This window comes from Pocillopora damicornis, chromosome 5, assembly GCF_964200805.1.
Source record: "Pocillopora damicornis chromosome 5, jaPocDami1.2, whole genome shotgun sequence".
Taxonomy (NCBI): Eukaryota; Metazoa; Cnidaria; class Anthozoa; order Scleractinia; family Pocilloporidae; genus Pocillopora; species Pocillopora damicornis.
The window spans coordinates 21973689-21993813 of record NC_142674.1 but is presented as its reverse complement, the minus strand read 5'-3'; the positions used below and the strand labels follow the sequence as shown (position 1 = coordinate 21993813).

Genomic DNA, 20125 nt, shown 5'->3' with positions numbered 1-20125 from the left:
TTGCGTGATCTGGAAACTACTTCGAATTCCGCTTTATCAAGAATCAATAACATTTTCCTTGGAGCTTAAACTCACTGCAATCGACATTTCTAAAATTTCTAAGCAAGGAACTCTCTTTTATTCATTGGAAGGAATAATAGATTAATAATGAAAAAATGATTTCACCACAAAAATGCATCAACTTGCGGGGATAAATCAGTCAAAAACCGAAAAAAACCGATCCAACGTTCGATAAATCAAGCGAACAAGACGGGTAAGTTTGAGAATATTGGAACAAGGAACGGAGGAGTTTGGGAACTGAGGAACGGCGGAAGAGGGAGCAGCGGATAAGGAAAAACAAAGGGCGCACGTGATGTTCGAGAAAAGGGAAGAAAAGTAGAACGTGACTGAGACGAGGATGTTTAAGAATATTGGAATGTGGAATAAAAGGATTTGAAAACTGAGGAACGGCGGAAGAGGGAGCGGTGGACAAGGAAACAGAAGGCGTAATAGGAGATTGAGAGAGAGACTGAAAGAAAACATACCGCATATCCACTAATTCCATTCCCTATAGCGACCAGAAATGAATTATCGAATGAGTGGGGTCGGAAGAATTTTGGGGATCACATGGCTTTTAGGGGGAATCAGTTGTCTCTTACAGAATTAGCCTGCTGAGCAGGCGTAATTTTGGCGAGCGAGTGCTCAGTAATTTCGTAACGAAAATTATGGCCGCCATCATTAATTTTAATGACAGCGGAAGGCTGGGGAGAGAAATAAATTTGTACCAAGGGGGCGTTCGAAGGTCAAAAGTAAGGAGAGGGGTGAGGGCGGGGAAGTGAAGATTAGTTTCTCCCTTCCCCCTCCCCCTTCCCCCACCGTCCACTTTGATTGCAAATCAAACATGGCTGGTTGGATAAACGATCGCGAGCTTATAACATTAGCTCGCACTAATAAGACGCACTGCAGACTATTGCAGAATTGAAAGGAGTGGGGGATAACAGAAAAATGGCTGCAATGGGGGGGGGGTGGGGGATCATCAGAATACTGCAGAGCCTTACGGGGTCCATTTTGAGGGATCCGGTGAATTTTGTCGTGATGCAACAAAGATGCTTTGCCTGACCTCCCCCTCCCCCCACAGGCGATAAATAATGCCGTCAGGCGCCAGTCCGTAATAATTCCCAATGCTAAATCCAACGATAGAAAAAGGAAACACGAATGAAAGCAGTTAATTTTCTAAAAATATAAATGAAACCTCTTCTAATGAATATTCTTTCTGATTTGAAAGTAATTGATAACCGATATCATCCAGGAATATTAGGTCCAAAAGTAAAACGATTTTTCTCGTGTCGCTGAAACGTTTGTAAACAGAATTGATTACCCAATGAATAATTACTTTCTGAACTCTTTCCCCTTTTAATTGATTGGTTTCGACATTTTACTCTGGACCATATTATAAAAGTTGGCAAATTTTAATTGTTTCTTCATTTGTTCTTGTTTTCGTTTCCAATACTTCTTATCTGGGATCTGTATTCAATTAAGTGAAGGCTCACTCTCAGAGTTCTGCGCGGCGCCCTGGCCACAACATTTTGTTATTCTGATTTTTTCTTGTGACTCGATCCATGGATAGACTTGTGCGGGAGACTGCTGTTAGTGCACTGAATCAAAGATTTTTAAATTTTAATTATGTGTATATTGCTTTCTTGGGTCTAAAGAGGTTATTGAAGAATCCTCTATCGATACCACTGCTTTCCGCTTTTTGTATTATTTATTTATTTATTTATTTATTTATTTTTTTGAGTTTCTGTGAAATAAGAGGGTCCCCATGGGGTGATTACTTTTACGGCTAACGGTTCCAATTTTGGCAAGTTTACGGCTAACGGTTAATGTCATTCCATTGCTGTCACAAGAAATTGTTTTTTCAAGGTAAACTTTCTTCATCACTGAACACGGCTATTCGGTTAACCTCAATGAGACCTTCAAATATGCGCAAATATTAACTCCTCAAAGACAGGAAACTGACTCGTTGTAAACAACACGCGCTCACTGAGTCAAGATAAAGTACTTATCTTTTCTTCCAAAAGTTACCAAAAAATCACTGAAAGGGCTCTCGGATTTTCAGTATAAATGACACCTGTCTCCGCCAATAAGCAATCAATAATCGTGCCCCGATCGTAAAAAAATAGTAGACACTGATGGTACTCGTTCGTTTTAACGTATCTTTTATCTACGAGGCAAGAATGTGTAATTCTTTTTCACAGATTATGGGATGACATACTTTTTTCCTCCGCCCAAGATTTGTGCCTTTTCCGGCTCACCTCGCGCTGTACTCTACCCTTTCCGTTGAAAGTTCAAAACCCACTCTACGTCTCCTTGAGTTTTAGTCTTCGAAATTTTGTGTTTTGTCAAGATAATGTCCTCTGGCTAATAAGTTTGTCCTCTTTAATACTGTGTTAACTGTAAATGTTGCGGAAAATTACAATTCATAAAATACTTGCGGAAGTTAAAGATCACGTACGCAATTTTAAGGAAATTCCAGCGATAACCAGCTTAAATTGTATCAAAGAATTCTGAACGCGTTTTTGTCTTGTCACAAAACGTTGAAGCCTAGAGTTCAAATTTAAGAGTAGAACTAACTTCATCTCGTATTTAGTGACTTGGCCCGCTGCATTATCAAATATAAGTTACCTATGCCTTAAGGCGAATCCAAACACAAAACCTGCTCGCAGGCTTAACAGAAGGTAGTCAGAGGTCCTCATTACAGGCGATGGTGGACCGACGGTAACCACGGCTATTATTTAAAACTCTGAGCTCCATTTAATATATCCTTACTGCACTTCACTTATTAGAACTTTCAAGAGGCTGTTGAAGAATTCATTGCCAATATTTAGGGATGAAGAAAAGAGAATTTCATTTTCGACTGAGTGAAGATTTAACGAAATTCTGTGTGTCATTCGGTGAATATAGTTGTATTTGTGATCTTATGATCACTTTCTTATAATTAACTTGCCAAGATAATCTGAGACCTCTATAAGGCGGACTCAGCCCTATCTCAATCGATCAACACTTAAAGTTCCGATTTTACAATTTCATATCTCTAGTCAAACTGACCTTTACTTAGCAGTAGACATTTCTCTTGGGTAGCCTGCTGAACCGGTGTAATTTTTTTGCGTTTTCAGGCGAACGGAAGATTGTGCTTAACTCGCATTTCACGCTCGCCTTGCGCATGCCTCTGCAGATTCTTGAACAGGTTTCATGACTGAATGTAAATTTTTTATTTTAGGAAAACTGTGCGGTTACAAAAGCAAGTGAAATTTACGATTTTAAATGTTATTAAGTGGAATGGAGCCAGATTTGTTTATATGCTATGGCGTTTTGCATGAAGAACACCAAATTTTTAAGCGAATCAAGCCTACTTTGTCTCCAATCGCATTGGGCCACAGTCCAAAAATGTCTTCTTAATCATTCGACATAGTAGGAAACAGGTGACAACTCCTTAGCTCCAGGCCCGACGCAAACATTCCAGATTCCAACTGAGGAAGACTTTCTTTTAACAATGAAGGGTATGCTGAGTGTTTAAATACGAGCAAGGCTTAATGCACTAAGCTGCTGTCACAGTGGTAGAAGAGAGATCATCAAAGCTGAGGGTGTGGTCGGTATAGTGCGAGCGTCCATGGGGGTAAGTACTTAATATGTTCTGGTGACCTTATGGACGATTAATGACGAGGCCACTATAGTGTTCATGAAGAGTTTCTACAAACATTTGACCAAAGGAAAGAGTGCAAGTGAAGCTCTTAACCCAGCCATGAAATATATGAGAAAATGCAACGCGTTTAGTGAAATCAAGTACTGGGCTGCCTTTGTACTCCTTGGAGATAACGTCCCATTTGAATTTGGGGCACACGAGCCGATTTCTTAAATTGTAAGTGAAATATTGCGATGGGTATAAGACTTTCCAAAAAGGGTCATAGAAGAGTAAATTATTTTGATTCAGTTCTTTCCAGTTAAGTAAATACGCGTTTGAAAAAGCCTCCTTTCAGGCTTAAATTTAAGCCAAAATAAATTTGCTGAGTTACATCACCATACATGTCGAAATTTTGTCCAAGAGTAACAATAACGAAAACGATAACGATGATGATGTTGGCGAGCACACCTCAATTCACTTTCTTTTTTTTATTTTTCTAAAGGAGCTTTTCTTGTCTCATACCCAGATCCCTTTCGCGTTTGGAGGCACGGCCACTCGGCCCTGGAAGCCTTGGTATAGGACTGGTGCCCTTGTTAGAAACTGCAGCGAGCGGCTACCAAATGAAGAAAGACACTAACCTTGAATCAGGAGATAGTGTTCTTTTAAATATTAAAACGAAGCTGTTTTTGACCAAGGATTGATCGTATGAGCGCTGCGATTCTCGTAGCAGTTTTAGTATAGAAAGAAACGGCCACCAATGGAAGTCACTTTTCTTTCTGATTTTCTGATAAACGATTCATTGACAAAAATTTAATGGTAATGCTCTTTATTGCATCTCAAAGTTTTCTGCCTGTGTCTTAATTTTCCTGTTTCTAGTGTTCAAAATAATAGACTACGTTGATGTTATCGAAAGTGCTTTAAAATTACTGATAGAATATGACACGAACGAATACTACACTTCAAAGGATTTTTCTCTCCTTTTCAGTAAAAAGCTGAGTTGGAAAAACCCTGCATAAAAACTTACTTTATGCGTAAGGTTGACTGGAATGTGGTAGCGAAAAAACAAAATCCGTTATAAGTACTACTCAACGTATTTGAACTTGTGTGTTAAGTTTCGTCTTTTGTTCTATTTCCTTGTACCTGTAGCTTACTTTTACGAAACGAATTTAATTTTTTCTACTTACTCTGCGTATGTCTTGATGTGCGATTATTTCTCTAATCAATTTTCTCGTTTCTGTTAGTGAAATCCCAACGCTCTATCTTTTAATTTGTTAGAATCCTGAATTACTTTCGACACTAAATTGAAAATTGCTCTATTTCTTAGATTTAATGGAGATCTATTTCCTTCCTGTTTCTTTGACTGCTTTGTCGAACGTTTTCTGCATCGGAATTTTTGTTCTCTTGATGTTACTCGAGGCCTAAATCCTTTGCAAGCTGGGCGGCAGCAATGGGGTGATAAAAGGCACGATTTTCCTGGAATGTTGTCACAGCCAACACCTTCGACTCTTCCTTTGCATATAACTCCCTGGAGAGCAAATTAAGAGAACTCAGTTGAATACGAAAACAAGAAAAAACCTAACAAAACGTTGACACATTTTGAGATATCAAAGTAATTAAAATAACGTTTAAACAAATAAATCCTGTTCCAAAAACTAGGAACGTAAAACAGGCATTTTTCTTACTTGTACAAGGGCCTGATATACTTCATCCTCCCTTGGATGGTGATGAAGGTCACTGTCGGTGGGTACCGATCTTGCCACACTCCTCTTACACAAAGACGGAGCCACCTTAAAAAAATGAAAGAAACAAAGTTAAACAACTTCACTAGTTTTTGGACAAAATTTCAACACAGTCATCAATTATTTCAGGCCTAATTTTTTTTTCTCTCTCTTGCTCTTCTAGTAAGAAATGAACATCTCACCTGAATTTGATCTCAGAGTTTCTTGACGACGTAAAATCGTACAATTCATCCATTTTCTTCAAATGCGATAGGGCCAACGGGGGATTGTCAGTTGTCTGTTAAAATTAAAGAAATTAAGTAAATCTTTACATATTCAAAACACTTGCAGCTTATGCGTTTGTACCCACCCTAATTCTGCAATAGCACATATTTCATTTGTTGGAATTTTCATACAGCGAAGCACGCGAGTGAACTTTTATCATGTTTGGTAAATCTCTCCACAAACATGAGGCAAATATCAAGCAGAAAAGTGATGAGAATAAAGACAAATATCAATTAGGGGGGTTCTAGTTGATCCATTACCAAATTCTCTGTACTTACATCGCAAGAGTTGTAAGGCAGACAGTAAGGAGAATTACCAAAGAGATCTTAGGAGTGAAAGGGTTTACTAACTTACAAGTAATTGTATGTCAGGTGGAATTAAGAATAGTGAATTAGTTTTGTGTTTCTTCACCTTATCCACTAGTTGAGCCAAAAATTCCACAACTTGAGGCGGTGAAAAATCTTTGATATCATCAGGAGAAAATGAGCCCAGTTCAGACTCAGTGGCCTGGGAAAACAAAATAATGAATGAAAAATGAATAAAAGCACTTGCAAAATATGTTACTTTACTATTGGATCTTGTATCTCTTTTCGTTTGAGTATTGTATAACCAAATCCCAAATCATCACAACAGCCAAACATAACAAGGGAAAATTATGATGAGCCAACGAGAACTTGAAGCAAAAACGCGCAAACAGCCTAAAGCGCGGGAAAACGCGTGTAACCAAGTCGTGATTGGTTTAAGTATTGAATCTGATTGGTTGAGCAAGTGGCGTGAGTTTTCTGAACCAATCACATAATGAGGTAAAGAAAAATAACAGCAATCCCGAATTACTTTAGACACTGAATTAAAAATTGGTCTTGACTATAATTTACACAAAATATGTTTACAGGAATGGGAACAGTTGTGCTGTACATTATTTCATGAAGGATATAATGAAGAAAAAAATAAGAATCTTAACAATCCATAAGTTTATTGTCAGAGAAGATAATACATATTCAGAGCTATCACTAACCGCCAACCATCTGTCACACAATTTTGTGCAGGGATCACTCAAAGTAGTGTCGTACCTGATACCAAGAGAGTTATAAGTTAACATTACTGGATAACAAAAAGCTCCAGCAGAGATGAGATTGTGTTGCCGTTTACAGAGTTTGATTTAAAACCCTGTAATTACCAAGATATGATTGTCGATTCTCCCCTTTAGCTGCTACACATCTCCTTGTAAATTGGGTAATTTAATGTTAACAACTGAGTTGAAAACGTAAATTAACCACTGTAAAAGGTAAAAAAGCTGACGTTTCGAGCGTTAGCCCTTCGTCAGAGCGATAGTCGAAGGGCTAACGCTCGAAACGTCAGCTTTCTTACCTTTTACGGTGGCTAATTTACGTTTTCAACTCAATTGTTAACACTACATTACCTGTTATACTCTCCCACCGACGTAGCACCATAGTTTCTTTAGAAACTTACCCCCTTTTGAATTGGGTGTCAGATCAAGATATAAACTTCTACCAGATAAGTTTGAGTTTTCTCATTACCTGCTTGCTGGAAAATGTATGGATATTATAGGGAGAAGTTACTTGTTAATCACTTCTGGGAGTCAAAGGGTTAATCAAAGTTGCAGCCTCTTTGTATAGCAGTTGCACATGAAGTCAAGGCAAATGAACCTACCAGTCGATCATATTAACGGGTGGCAATCCCGGTTTATGGAGCCAAGCTTCCCAATCAACCTGCTTCAGAATGTCTTTCTGCAATGGTTAAAACAATGGTTGTTAAGATAGAGGTCAGATGAATGGCAATAGACCTCTTAAGCTTGCATGTTTTGTTTACCCATTCCAGGTCTCAATGGAATTCCCAACTTCACCTTTCTTTAATCGTCCACACACATGCACGTGAATGAGAACAAATTTAAAAGAAACAGTCATCTAGAGTATTATCACATGACCTGAAATGGGCGAACAAAACATACAAGCTTAAGATGTTTATTTCAATAGTTTTGGGCACCGCATCATGAAAGAAAACAGGCAGGGAAACCAGGTAAAGTATCATCTGAATCGACCCTTTCCCTCCCAGAGGTGACCACAGAAGAATTACTTTTTATAATTTCGAGCCAATTTTTTGCATGAAAGTAACAAGAAGAAGGAGATGTATTGACTAGTGAACAGTCTACCAATTCTCAGCTCTAAAATTATAAAAAATATATTGGACAGTTTGGAAAATTGATAGTTTGGTCCTAGGACTGGAAGGCTTACTCACAGTACTCCTGATTGTTTCATAAGTAATAAAAAGTCCAGGATAATCTTCAGTGAGCAACGGGAGTCATTTTCTGGAAATTTTTTAACTTTCTGTTGGAGCCTCGGGGAGAGGGAGAGGGGTGCTTGTGTCAAATATTGCTGGGCATGTATTATAAACCCCATCTTTGTCACTTTTGGACAAACAAAAGAACTCTCCAACTGCAAATCTAATAAATACAATCCCAATATAGTCAATCCAGTCATGAAAATGTGACTACATCCAGCTAAACTTTCCCATTAACCTCCTTCTAGCAAGTACCCCACCCCACTCCATCCTGGGTTCTAGAGGTGTGTACTACAAGATAGTTGAATGTTCTCTTCTACCTTGTCATGAAAATATTCCTCCAAGAAATGTTTCCAATCTTTTGTATTGACTGTCTTGAACTTAAAGTGTTCCAAGTATTTCTTGAGAAATGGTTCAAACACCTCTGAAACATCACATTATATGGTAAATAGCATAATGTCATAATAATATATTATGTTGATATTGAAAAGCTTGCAGAAAATCTATCTGACTATCTCTATCTTAGCCTATTACCTCTGACCTCTGTCTTGGGCCATTTGTGGGAAAGGGAGACAAAGGTTGGTCCTTCATGTTAATTTTTTTACGTTCATTTGAAGTTGCTTCAAAGATACCACATTTAGGGATGTTGCTTTCATTTTTTAATTCAAAGATGGTAGACAACCTTTTTTTCCTTGGTTTGCATTTAGTTTTCAAGACATAGCTCATGAATAAAACAAGATAATTTGGTTTTATCAACTCAACTGATACTGTAATTTGGCCACTGTAAACAGTTTCTGAAGCTATCATCACAAAACAGTTCTACTCATTTAATTCTGATCTGCAACTCTGAAGCACTTTTGGAAATGACCTAATATTTAAGCTAAGCTTTTTGCACATAGCCTTTTCACTAGGGTGTAGGTATTTAACTAGCTGTAAAGAAAACTCAGAGAGTTGCCATTGCACCGACAATTCTAACAAACTTATAAATAAAAAATTAAAAATAGTAATAATTATTGATAACATTGTGGCTAAAATTGTGGTTGGCAGTCATCACCATCATCATTGTCATGATCATCATCATTGTTAATATCAATCTCATCAATGGTAGTCAATTGTCATCATCAAATGTCACAAAAATCCAAACTTGACATTTTTTAAAAATTTCTTAACATTCAGAGTGCTCACTCATTCAACAATTCATTCATTCAAAAAAAGGGTTATTGCTGTCATACTGTTAGTGTACAGGTACGTTACATCACATGTTCTAACCAGTTCCTCCAAGGATCCTTTCCAAGTAGTACAAGAAGCAAGACCCTTTTTCATAGGGCACACTAGAGAATGAATCATCAGGGTCTGTGTCTTTCAGTTCCACCACCAACTTAGTCAAAGGACTGTTCTCTGGGAACTGCTTGAGCTGAAAACAGTTTTTCAAATTAGTCTTAATAAATGAATGAGGTCAGTGCACCCATTGTCTAGTTTTAAAAACTGTTTGAAAATGGATTGGCTCCAATTTTTGTATTGCAACTACTTTCACTTTTTCCTGCTGACTTGCCCACATCCTTTTGTTGTCATCAGTTGTCCATTGCCACTCTTAACTCTTTAACTCCCATGAGTGACCAAGACAGAATTTCTCCTTACAGTATCAATACAATATCAACCAGATAAGTGATGAGAATAAAAAATTATATATTTGGGGATAATTAGTTGATCCATTACTAAATTCTCTGAACTAACATTATAAGAATTGTATGGTTGACGGTTAAGAGAATTACAAATTTGATCTGAGAGTAAAAGGGTTAACCACAACAAAAGCAGCAATGTTCAACAAAAATTGCTTCATTTTACCACTAAAAATGTTCTCAAAAGTTGTATTGTCCAGTGATTTTTATAGATGTATTCCTAATTATAGCAGGGCTCGCAAAGCATAGCCCCATAATTATACAAAATAGTAGTAACCCATCAAGCTGAAAAAATTTGGATGTACAACCACATGGCTGTACGAACGTATGACCAAACAAGGTGCTACTTTTAACATGCGTGGTCAACTGTACTGTGGGCATGCCAAGACCACGGCTTTGTTCAGTAGTCCAATGGTCAGTGCACTGGGCTCCAAGTGGGACAACCTGGGTTCTAGTGCTGGCCGGGGCAAGGCATTGTGCCCTTGAGACATGCGGGAAAAAAAATGCGAGCTCTGCTTTTAGGCTTGATTAAATCTATATATTAAATCCTACAAACAGGATCCTCTATGATTGTTAAGGATCATGTAGGATCACACAGAATTCTCTAGGATCTAAAAGCATGCAATAATGGATTTGTACTTAGGAACCTTAGGTATAATTGCTCTAAATATCTAATCAAATAATGATTTTGTAATAGAAAAAACTTAGTTGGGTAGAAAAGATTAAAAGAGTGCAGAGTAGACCTTACTTGATCTTTTAAAGTTTTCCATCCTCCTGTTGACCAAAGTAGGAAACAAGAATTTATCCCAGAAACAAAATTAATTTAGAGTAAATATTTGGGAACACACTTAAACCCCAGCCAGTGACAATTTGGAGGTTGAATGTTTGACCCATTAACTCCTAAGATCTGATTATTAAATTCTCCTCTCTAGCTGCAACACATTTCCTTGTAAATTAGTTACAAGAATTTGGTGTTAACTCTGGATAACAGCTTTCAACAGATAAATTTGAGTATTCTCATTACCTATTTGCTGGAAAATGTACGAAATTGTGAAATAATATGGAGAGACATAATGGATGTTACTCACTTCTGGGAGTTGAATTCTAAATTAATTGAGCAAGTTAATTAACTATCTATTGGCCAGAAAAATAAATTAATAGTAAGGTAGTTTCAAAATTGAAAAAAAAAATTATTAAAACATAAAGCATGAGGACAGATTAAAATCAGTAAAAACGAGTGAGTTTTTTTAGAATTATCAACTGAATTGATAATGTAAAATTGGCCACTGCAAAGAGTTTCAAAGCTGATGTTCTGAGAGTTAGCCCTACGTCAGAGCTAAGGCAAGGGCCGAGGATTGAAAAGTCTCGGTTTTGAAGCTCTTTTCTGTGGGCAATTCACATTTAGCAACTCAGTTCATAATACTAAATTACATCCTAAGCTTACCTATGTAAGCAAAATCCACCATCTTCTCTCCCTTCCTTCGTCCCAGGATTTTACGCTCAAGAAAAACTGTATATCCTTCATTTAACCTGCAACAAGGTTTCCGAAAAAAGTTTACCTTTGATCAATAAACTGGGCAAACAGAAATAAACTTGCTTCACACTTAGACTGATCAATCAAAATAAAGGTTCTCCTTCCATAACTAAACAGAAGGGAGGAGGGGGGGGGGTGTAGGAATTGAGTCATATTTCTCCCAAAAAGTACCTACAGAAAAGCACAAAACTGCTAAGGAGAATCTGGATTTTTATATCAGGTCAAAATTAAAGAGTCATTAAAGGAATGGTTCAAGATCTAAGTAAAATATAAACCTCTACTGACAGTCAAAATTTTACAGACTATTTTTGCAAACCTTAAAAGAGTAATAAATCTTGGTTCAATGTTTATCGCTAATTTGCCAATTGAAAACTTACCATTGAAGTATTGTACTCCAATGATTGGTTAGAAAAACTGTGCCAATTGCGTAATATATTTAAAAAGATAACAACTATGGAACTGCAACTCAATAAATATAAATTATTAAAAATATTGTACCAAAAATGTTCCCAGTTCCTGTTTGTGATGAGATTTCCGGTCCAGCTGTGAGAAATCTCATGGGCTACCACCTGAATAGTTACACAACAGTATCAATTTAGCTCAGGGTATGTAACTGACCAACAGTGTTTAAGAAAAGTTTTTTTTCTCTTAATGCCCAAATAGTGGTATTGGAGATGATGACTTTAAAAGTCAAAAGAAGAAATGAAAAGGGGAAGAATGGAAGGAGAAAGGGAGAGATGCAAGAAAAAAGGAAAGGATGAGGGAAGAGGGAAAAGGGAAGGGGGAATGGGGAGGAAGAGAGGGAGGGGAGAGAGGGGGAATGGGGAGGAAGAGGGGGAATGGGGAGGAAGAGAGGGAGGGGAGAGAGATGGAGGGAAAAGAAAGAGAGAGGGAATTAGGGAGCAGAGGACAAACAGGTGTTTCGATGTGAAATAACAACAGGTAAGACACTAGACATGGGGCTAGGGATAAAAACACTAATCTGTTCTCTATCATGTACCCTTGTCAAGCATTTCATTCATGGTCATCATTGTTTCAGGGAGAAGTAAAACTACAGTAAAATATTAGGACAAATTAGCTATTACTTACATCAGTCAAAGGTCTGCCTCCCTAAAAAATAATAAAAAAATTGTATTGTGATCCACAATGCCCATGCAACAGATACAATTAGTTTCTTTTTTTAAAAAATGGCTCTTCCATTTCAGGAAAGTAACCTAAAATTTTTGTATGACTTCCACAGCCCCCTTAACTTCCATATCTGTGTTTATTGGATGTCAGTACCCACCCCTGGTCCAACCAGCAGTGTTGGTGTCACAAATGTCAGACACGGATTTTCCATTCCACCATATGGAAAGGAAGGAGGCAGAATCAGGAGGTCATAGGGTCCCCAAACATAGTCAAATGTCAGATCCTCAGCAATTGAGAGCTGTTCCTCGACCTGCCAATATGAGAAATCCAAGAAACAGACAAAACAACTTAAAAAAAAAACATATAGCTAACAATTTATACAAGCTATATGATTTAGAAGTCGCTCTAGATAACATAGATTATTGTCTTTGAAAATTATTCACTAAAATACTTTGTCTCTAAAAACTTAGCAGGCAAAAATATTTGATCCATAAGTGAAAGTAGCATCTAACTTCTCACAACAACATTACCCCTGAATCACCAATTATGCATGGTCACTAGAATAAAGGATTAACTCCTGACTGTTAACCAAATTATCCTTGTCAGCACCATAGGAAATGTATGGAAAACAGTATGGATATGCATACTGATATAGCATACAATGTAAAGGCTTTGTTAACCTCTCTTTTTCTTCTTTTTTTTCCAGTCTTTTTTTTTGCAACAAAAAGTGAACAATGTTTTTTTTTTTCAACAAAGCAGCACAAGTGCACCAGGGACAGCTTTTTCCTGACTGGCTCATTTCAACCAATCCAGCCCTAAAAAAACATCAGCTTTCACAATGGTCTTCTATAGGACTGCACTTGTGGGGTGGATGGTTCACATAATAAAACCAATTAACAAATTGCTTATGTTGGACACTCAACTCCTTTATTCACATCTTACCTCTGCAAACTCCCAAGCACTCACTTCTAACATCTCCTTCTCAGTCCACACCCTAGAGCGAGGCCCCACCTCCCTAAAAATTGGCTGAATATTATTAAGTTATTCAAGTCCAAGTAAAAAACTGTCACTTATAAGTTTAGAAACTGCAGCACCAATCTTTTCAGATGGCTTCAGCATGAGAGGAGGGATAATTCTTGTGTAACATGTGTTCTTCTATCTTTGATCATTTTATATAAAACCCTCAAAACTTAAAATAGAAAAAAAAACCTTTTTGATAATTGCATGGTGCTAAACTATGGAATGAGATTCCATGCTTTCTGGAAGAGCTACCAGAAAAGTAATTCAAAGTCAACATAAAAAAAAAAACTGTTACATGTAACCCTTCAACTTCAAGAAGTGATTAACAACAAGATTGATATTGTTTTAGCTGTTGCTTACAATTTTTCTTCTTATCTGACTTACTTGCTAACTAAGATCTAGGGTAAATAATTTAATCAATACACTTGGAAATCAAGCCGGGAAAATTAATTCCTGTAGACTTTGGTGAAATGAACTCAGATTTCCCCATTGTCGCAGATAACAAGAGGCCACTCTCAGCTGCTTGTCAATCAAAGACTATTACAATTTTAAAAAATGATGATAATAAAAGATGTTGTTGTTGTATTTGTTGTTGACAAGTTTTTTCTTATGTGACTTACTGGCTAACTAAGGCTCCAACTGCAACAGTGATCAGGTAACTAGGAACAGTCACCTAAGGATGAAAGTAAGTGGTTGTTACTATTAATAATAACTCTGTTGGGCATTGTGGCCCACTTTGCAGGCATAAATAGAAAGTTGGGTGGGCTTAAATGTATTTTAAATTGAAAGCTTGTCAGCCTCCTATACTGACCTTGTTAGGCTCGTCACACCAGGCAATCATTCCTCAATTATCACTTTATGATTGTGTGATGTGACAAGCTTTACAATGTCTGCTACAAGGCTAGCATGCTTGTGTGATTGTTCAGACTTTTTTGTTATAATTTTTTCAGTTCTTATTCCCTCAATGCCCTTCAAAGAGATAAAATAGTAATAAAGTTTCTCTTCTTGGACAAATATTTTTTAGCCCCTCTCAGAGATTATTTTAACCCTTTAACTCCTTAGAGTGACTGGTTTCCAAATTCTCTCCACAGTATCACCCTTGACTCAAATATTAAGGTCACATTAATAAAGAAATGATCACCAATTTAAGAAACTTCTGAAAATCAAAAAAATTCTCCCTGTCAGCACCATAAGAAAAGTAAAGAAAACATTGTGAAAAATATGATTGCTACTTTTTTTGGAAGTCACAATGTGCAACATAAGAATCATTCTTATTTAATTAAAATGAGAAGTGAGATAGGGTTTTGCTGAGAGTTTGGACCCTAGATGACAAAATCTACGTGAAGACTTCACCAGAAGGTAGGCTGATTAAAATAAATGACCTGGAAGATCTAGAAAACATATAAAGGAAACACGAAATTCCTAAGGATGATAAACTGTACAGAAAATGGGGATGGAAACCGAACAGGAGCATAAGGATGGAACACTCTCAGAATCTTTATGGTTTGTTTGTTGTGTATAAGTATGAGTGTGTAGATGATTTTATTATCAATTTCACTATTGCCTAATTAACGAAGTGTGAGTTTTGTATTGTTACAGTAGTGTATTGTAAGTCGTGTTCTGTTTAGTAGTGTGATGTAAGTAACATTACACTGTAATATAAATGATTGTTAGCAAGTGACAGTTAGTATAAGAAAGAAATAAGTACTAGTGTCTAATCCAGTAAGTACAGTAATGTAATGAGTGATGTCGAGTAATGTGAGTAGAGTAATGTAAGTTTGGTTCTGTACAAATGTTTCTTCAATAAAATTTTATTAAATTTTTATTATTGTGAAGAATATGTTTACTACTATTTTTGGAAGTCACAATGTGCAGCATAAGAATGTTTCTTAACTAATTAAAAGTAAAAATAAAAACTTCTACCTTCTGAGTGAAAGTGTAAATTTTCTTTTTGGGATTTTGGGGATCATCACAACTTCCTGTTCCCTTAGCACTCATGACAGCAACAAGCTCTTTGGGTACAGTTACCTAGTTAAGGAACATATTTCTTTACTAGACCTCCATCAAACTGCATTGACTAAACCTACAGGATGTGTGTGTATTGCAAATGTCTATTTATTGATTGAAATAAACTGACCATGCTGCCGTGCAATAGATCACAGATGACCTTAAAATGTATAGTAATTTAGAACAAAAAAATGAGTCATATGTGTCACTAATCTTCCTGCCACATTTCAATATCTTCTGTGATCTATAACTGAACAGACCCATGGCAATAGAGAATCTGTTCGTTTTATTGAACTCTCTAACTCCCACAATTGACCAAGACAGAATTTCTCCTTACAATATCAATACAATATAAAGCAGACAAGTGATGAGAACAAAGAAAAATATCAGTTAGGGGATTATGAGTTGATCCAATACCAAATTCTCCAAACTAACATCTCAAGAATAGTATAGCAGACAGTTAGGAGAATTACTAATGAAATCTTGGGAGTTAAAGGAGTAACTAAGAGGTAAGAAGTGGAGTTTATATGAAATAATTCATATTTGTACTGCGGTTGTAGATGAAAGTGAAATGTGATCATCGCAGTAAATTTCCAATTTAAGCAATTGGAAAGAAGAAGCCTGAAAAAAAAAAAAAAAAAAAAAATCAGGGCTTCAACGGGATTCGAACCCGTGACCTCCGCGATACCGGTGCGATGCTCTACCAACTGAGCTATGAAGCCACACATTGGGAGCGAGGTAAAAATTGACCTCGCTCCCAATGTGTGGCTTCATAGCTCAGTTGGTAGAGCATCGCACCGGTATCGCGGAGGTCACGGGTTCGAATCCCGTTGAAGCCCTGATTTTTTTTTTTTTTTTTTTTTTCAGGCTTCTTCTTTCCAATTGCTTAAATTGGAAATTTACTGCGATGATCACATTTCACTTTTAAGAGGTAAGAAGTTGTTATGGGTGACATCAGCTTTGCGTCTACCCTCCAACAGATCATAAGTAAGAAACAATTAAAATGTATATGCAACCAATTCAGATTATTATATAATAAGTTATTAAATAAGTGTTTAATGATACCTCTGCTTGGTAAGGTGTTTTTACACAAGGTGTGTCTTGGCATGGAATAAGACTGCGAGCATGGATAGCCTAAAGGTAACAAATAAAAATACTAGTCAATCTAAATGGTAATGTGGTTCAGAACTTCAAACTCAACTTTTTTAGCTCATAACTTGACAAATGTGTCCCCCATTCTTAACTCTTTCACCACTAGAGGTGATTATTATGTAATTTCTCCCTACAATATCACGTTAAATCGTGCATTAACCCTTTCACTCCCACAAGTGACCAAGACAGAATTTCTCCTTACAATATCAATACAATATCAAGCAGGTAGGTGAGATAGATGAAGAATATCAATTATGGGATTATTAGTTGATCCAATACCAAATTCTCTGAACTAACATCATAAGAATTGTATGGCAGATAGTAAGGAGAATTACTAATTAGATCTTGAGAGTGAAAGGGTTAAGGGAATGAGAATAAAGGAAATGATCTCCAACAAATTAAAAGAAGCTCTTCATATTTTTACACAAATTCTCTTTGTCAACACCATAGGGAAATTTATATTAAATGTATGGAGAATATATATACTAATGTTAGTGTGATAAGGGTTAATAAAAGAGGTTTAAATGGTTTCATTTTTTTCCCTGGGAACTAGCTTGATAAGCGTGAATAATTGACTGTTTCGATTGGGGAGATTAATTTTTAACTTACCTGGCACTGGGTGAAAAAATAAGGATACTTCTTCCCAGCAGTCTGTTCAGGGGTCAGGAACTGAGAAGCTGAGGCAGTCTCAGAGGTCTGGTAATTAATCTTAAGGTATAGCTTGGAACCACTATTAAAATGAACAAAAAACTTGAAACTTTTTGATAATTTATACCAAAGGTTTTAAAAATCACTGGGTCACTGGTCATTCTGTTGTGTTCTTGGACATCACACTTTACTCTGACTCACAGTGCCTCTCTTCACCCATAAGTATAAATGAGTAACGGCAAATTGTCAGGGAAGCCTCAAGAAATGCTGGGGGTAACCTTCCGACAGACTGACATCCCATCCAAAGGGGGAGAGGAGGAGCGAAGTAATACTCTTAGTCTATTGAACAGTAAACCAAGAAAATGTCTGGCTAGGAGGGGGGAATACTCAACTTGAGTACAAACTAACAAATTAAAATTATTCTTGTCTGAGATATCACCTTTTTAAACCATCAGGAAGGTCAATGTTCAGTGGTGTTCCAAATGCCTTATGCTTCTTGCCATAGCTGAAACTCAGGCTCTCTCCATTACTATCTGTAACACTGTGAACTGTCAAGTCTCGCGTATCAAGAACCTTTAGTTAATAAAAGAATATTATTATTATTGAATATTTCACTATTACTTATTGAGAAGTTTCCCCAGACTCATGGTACTCAGTTTTGGACTAGCAACACTGTAAATGTTGGTGAACTAAAACTATTTGAAAGCCCTTGTCTCTTTAACCCTTTGTGTGACCAGTACAGCATTTCTCCCTACATTATCAATACAATGTCAAGCAGATAAGTGACGAGAATGTGGAAAAATATCACTTACCCAATTATTAGTTGATCATACACCAAATTCTTTACAATAACATCACAAGAATCATATGGCTGGCAATAAGGAGAATTACTGATGAGATCACAGGAGTGAAAGGGTTTAACCTTTCATTCTTGTAAGTCACCAGTGAGTGATTTCTTGTTGGAACATTAACACACTGAAAGGGTTTGAAGTGGTTGGACAGCAGTACAAATCAAGAATTTATCCCTTAACTAGCTGTGTGACGCACTGAGTATGCCACGCAAATGGCATAGTGTGTGCATATGTCACAAACTCAGTATGTCAAAAGATAGAGAGTAACAATCAAATCTTTGGTACTGGAGATTTAAAATAAACTCAAAACAAGTTAAATTTTTGAGAAATAATAAAAAATTCATTTGCTTTGGCACAGGACTTCTCAGCAGAGTTGGCACCCATAGGGTAACAGTGTGCATAAAATGATATTCATGAGCACAGTTGATATGGACAAAGCAGAGGTGCAAGGATAAGTAATTTCAATTTTTTTCTTCAATATAAATAAATAATTAACTGCAAGCAGTCTCTGAATGACAGTTCTTTGTAATCAGCTTATCTTAGTCAGGCAATAGCATTTTGCGTTAATGTACATGCTTGTAACTTTGTAAGCTCTTACTAGTTTGTAAGAATAGTAACTCTACAAGCTGTAATTTGCAGCTGGCTAAGTTGATTAATTCATGCACATATCACAAAACTACAGACTATGTAAACTTTTAGTTTGTATGCCGACTCCTCCAGTAGCTAATATCAAAATTGAATCACTCTGGCCACTCAAGTCCTGAATATTGGCAGACTGTTAATATTTGCAGCTTAACGTCTTTTTACATGACTAATGCGTCATGACTGCTGCGTCATGAAGAAACCAGCATCGCTGGATATGCAGACAATTGCATTTTAAGATAAAGCGGAAAACGAAATAATTAAAAATGTTTAGACAAGATAACAAAGCGAACTGGGTGAGGCTGGCCTCAACGGAAACGCCCTACTGATTAAAAACCATTTGATAAATAGATTGCCTCAGGGATTCAGAATCCAAGTGTTAAGAACTGCAAACACTTTGCACCTAGAAGCAACACTCTGCATTGCAGTCTATTTTGCCAATCTAAAGATGGAGAACCCAGACATGATCACGTAATTTGCGCGAGGAGTTTTCCAAACTAATTACTTCCGTCTAAAAAATTAACGTTTGCAATGTATGCCTTAATCTGGTGCATGTTTTGGTAACCTGGCTATAAAGCTTTGGAGCCGATCAGTTGAGAATTCATAGTTTAACAAAAATATTGAAAGGTTCTCGAGTTCATCTGCATTTAACTAAACCTCTTTCCTTCTTAACTTCATTTTATAATGTTCACGCGAATGAAAATGACATCGAAACTCACCATTTTTTTGACTCCATCCTTCTTCACTTCGAATTCGAGCTGAACGCGACATTCGAGGATCTTTTTATCAATCAAGACATCGACAAACCAGCTTATGTTTGTGCACAGACATTGGTTTGGTCTAGAAAACGAGCAAGGATCGTGGCCAACCGTTTCTGCAGAGTGCTCCATAATCTATAGCTTCCTTCCACAAGATCACACTTCACATGCACGTAAGGCGATTCCCTCAGAATGAAATATCATAAGCTACAGATCCAGTATTCCCCAGTACTCCTCGTCTCGCATGATTGGCGCGCGTGGGTTCGTCATTCTACAACACGTTTTCCGACTGGAGGGGCTTTTGTCACGTGCCATGCTTCCAACTCTCACGAACTCCCCATGGGACCGGTCATTATTTATCGCATGAGGAGGGGTTCGTAGAGGAGTTTTGGGAGAGTGGAGGGGAGTAGTCTTTCACGGCTAAGCATTCAGTTACAGTTACACGGTAGGACCTGGGTATTAGATGATTAGAGGGGATCAGTCGTCGCCAAAAGAGGATAAAATGGGACTATAGCAAATTTAACGCCAATAAGGGAAATTATAAAAATCCTTCAAAGTCTTTTGGGGGGATCAGGAAAATTTTATGGTGACACAACCAAAAACACTGCCACCCCTCACCCCACGTGATAATAATGACCAGTCCCTTCTATCTCTCGTAGGAACAACAACTCGAGTGTTCGACTCACACCAGGAGCCCATTAGGGGCTCCAGCTCACACGTGATCAGATCGTATACCTTTCAATT

General features: G+C 37.1%; 1 protein-coding gene across 1 annotated transcript; it reads right to left on the bottom strand.

Moving 5' to 3' along the window:
- Window positions 1-4470: 4470 nt before the first annotated feature.
- On the bottom strand, window positions 4471-19641 carry LOC113676627 (leukotriene A-4 hydrolase). Its single transcript, XM_027193303.2, has 20 exons — window positions 19343-19641; window positions 17570-17703; window positions 17092-17212; window positions 16396-16464; window positions 15247-15351; window positions 13944-13996; window positions 13246-13318; window positions 12461-12613; window positions 12265-12285; window positions 11674-11744; window positions 11086-11171; window positions 10390-10415; window positions 9232-9376; window positions 8283-8386; window positions 7336-7412; window positions 6680-6734; window positions 6076-6171; window positions 5583-5677; window positions 5344-5448; window positions 4471-5186 (listed from the first exon to the last, which is right to left on the bottom strand). The coding sequence occupies exons 1-20, from the start codon at window positions 19511-19513 to the stop codon at window positions 5069-5071; spliced, it is 1878 nt and encodes a 625-aa protein (XP_027049104.2). The 5' UTR covers window positions 19514-19641; the 3' UTR covers window positions 4471-5068.
- Window positions 19642-20125: the final 484 nt, after the last annotated feature.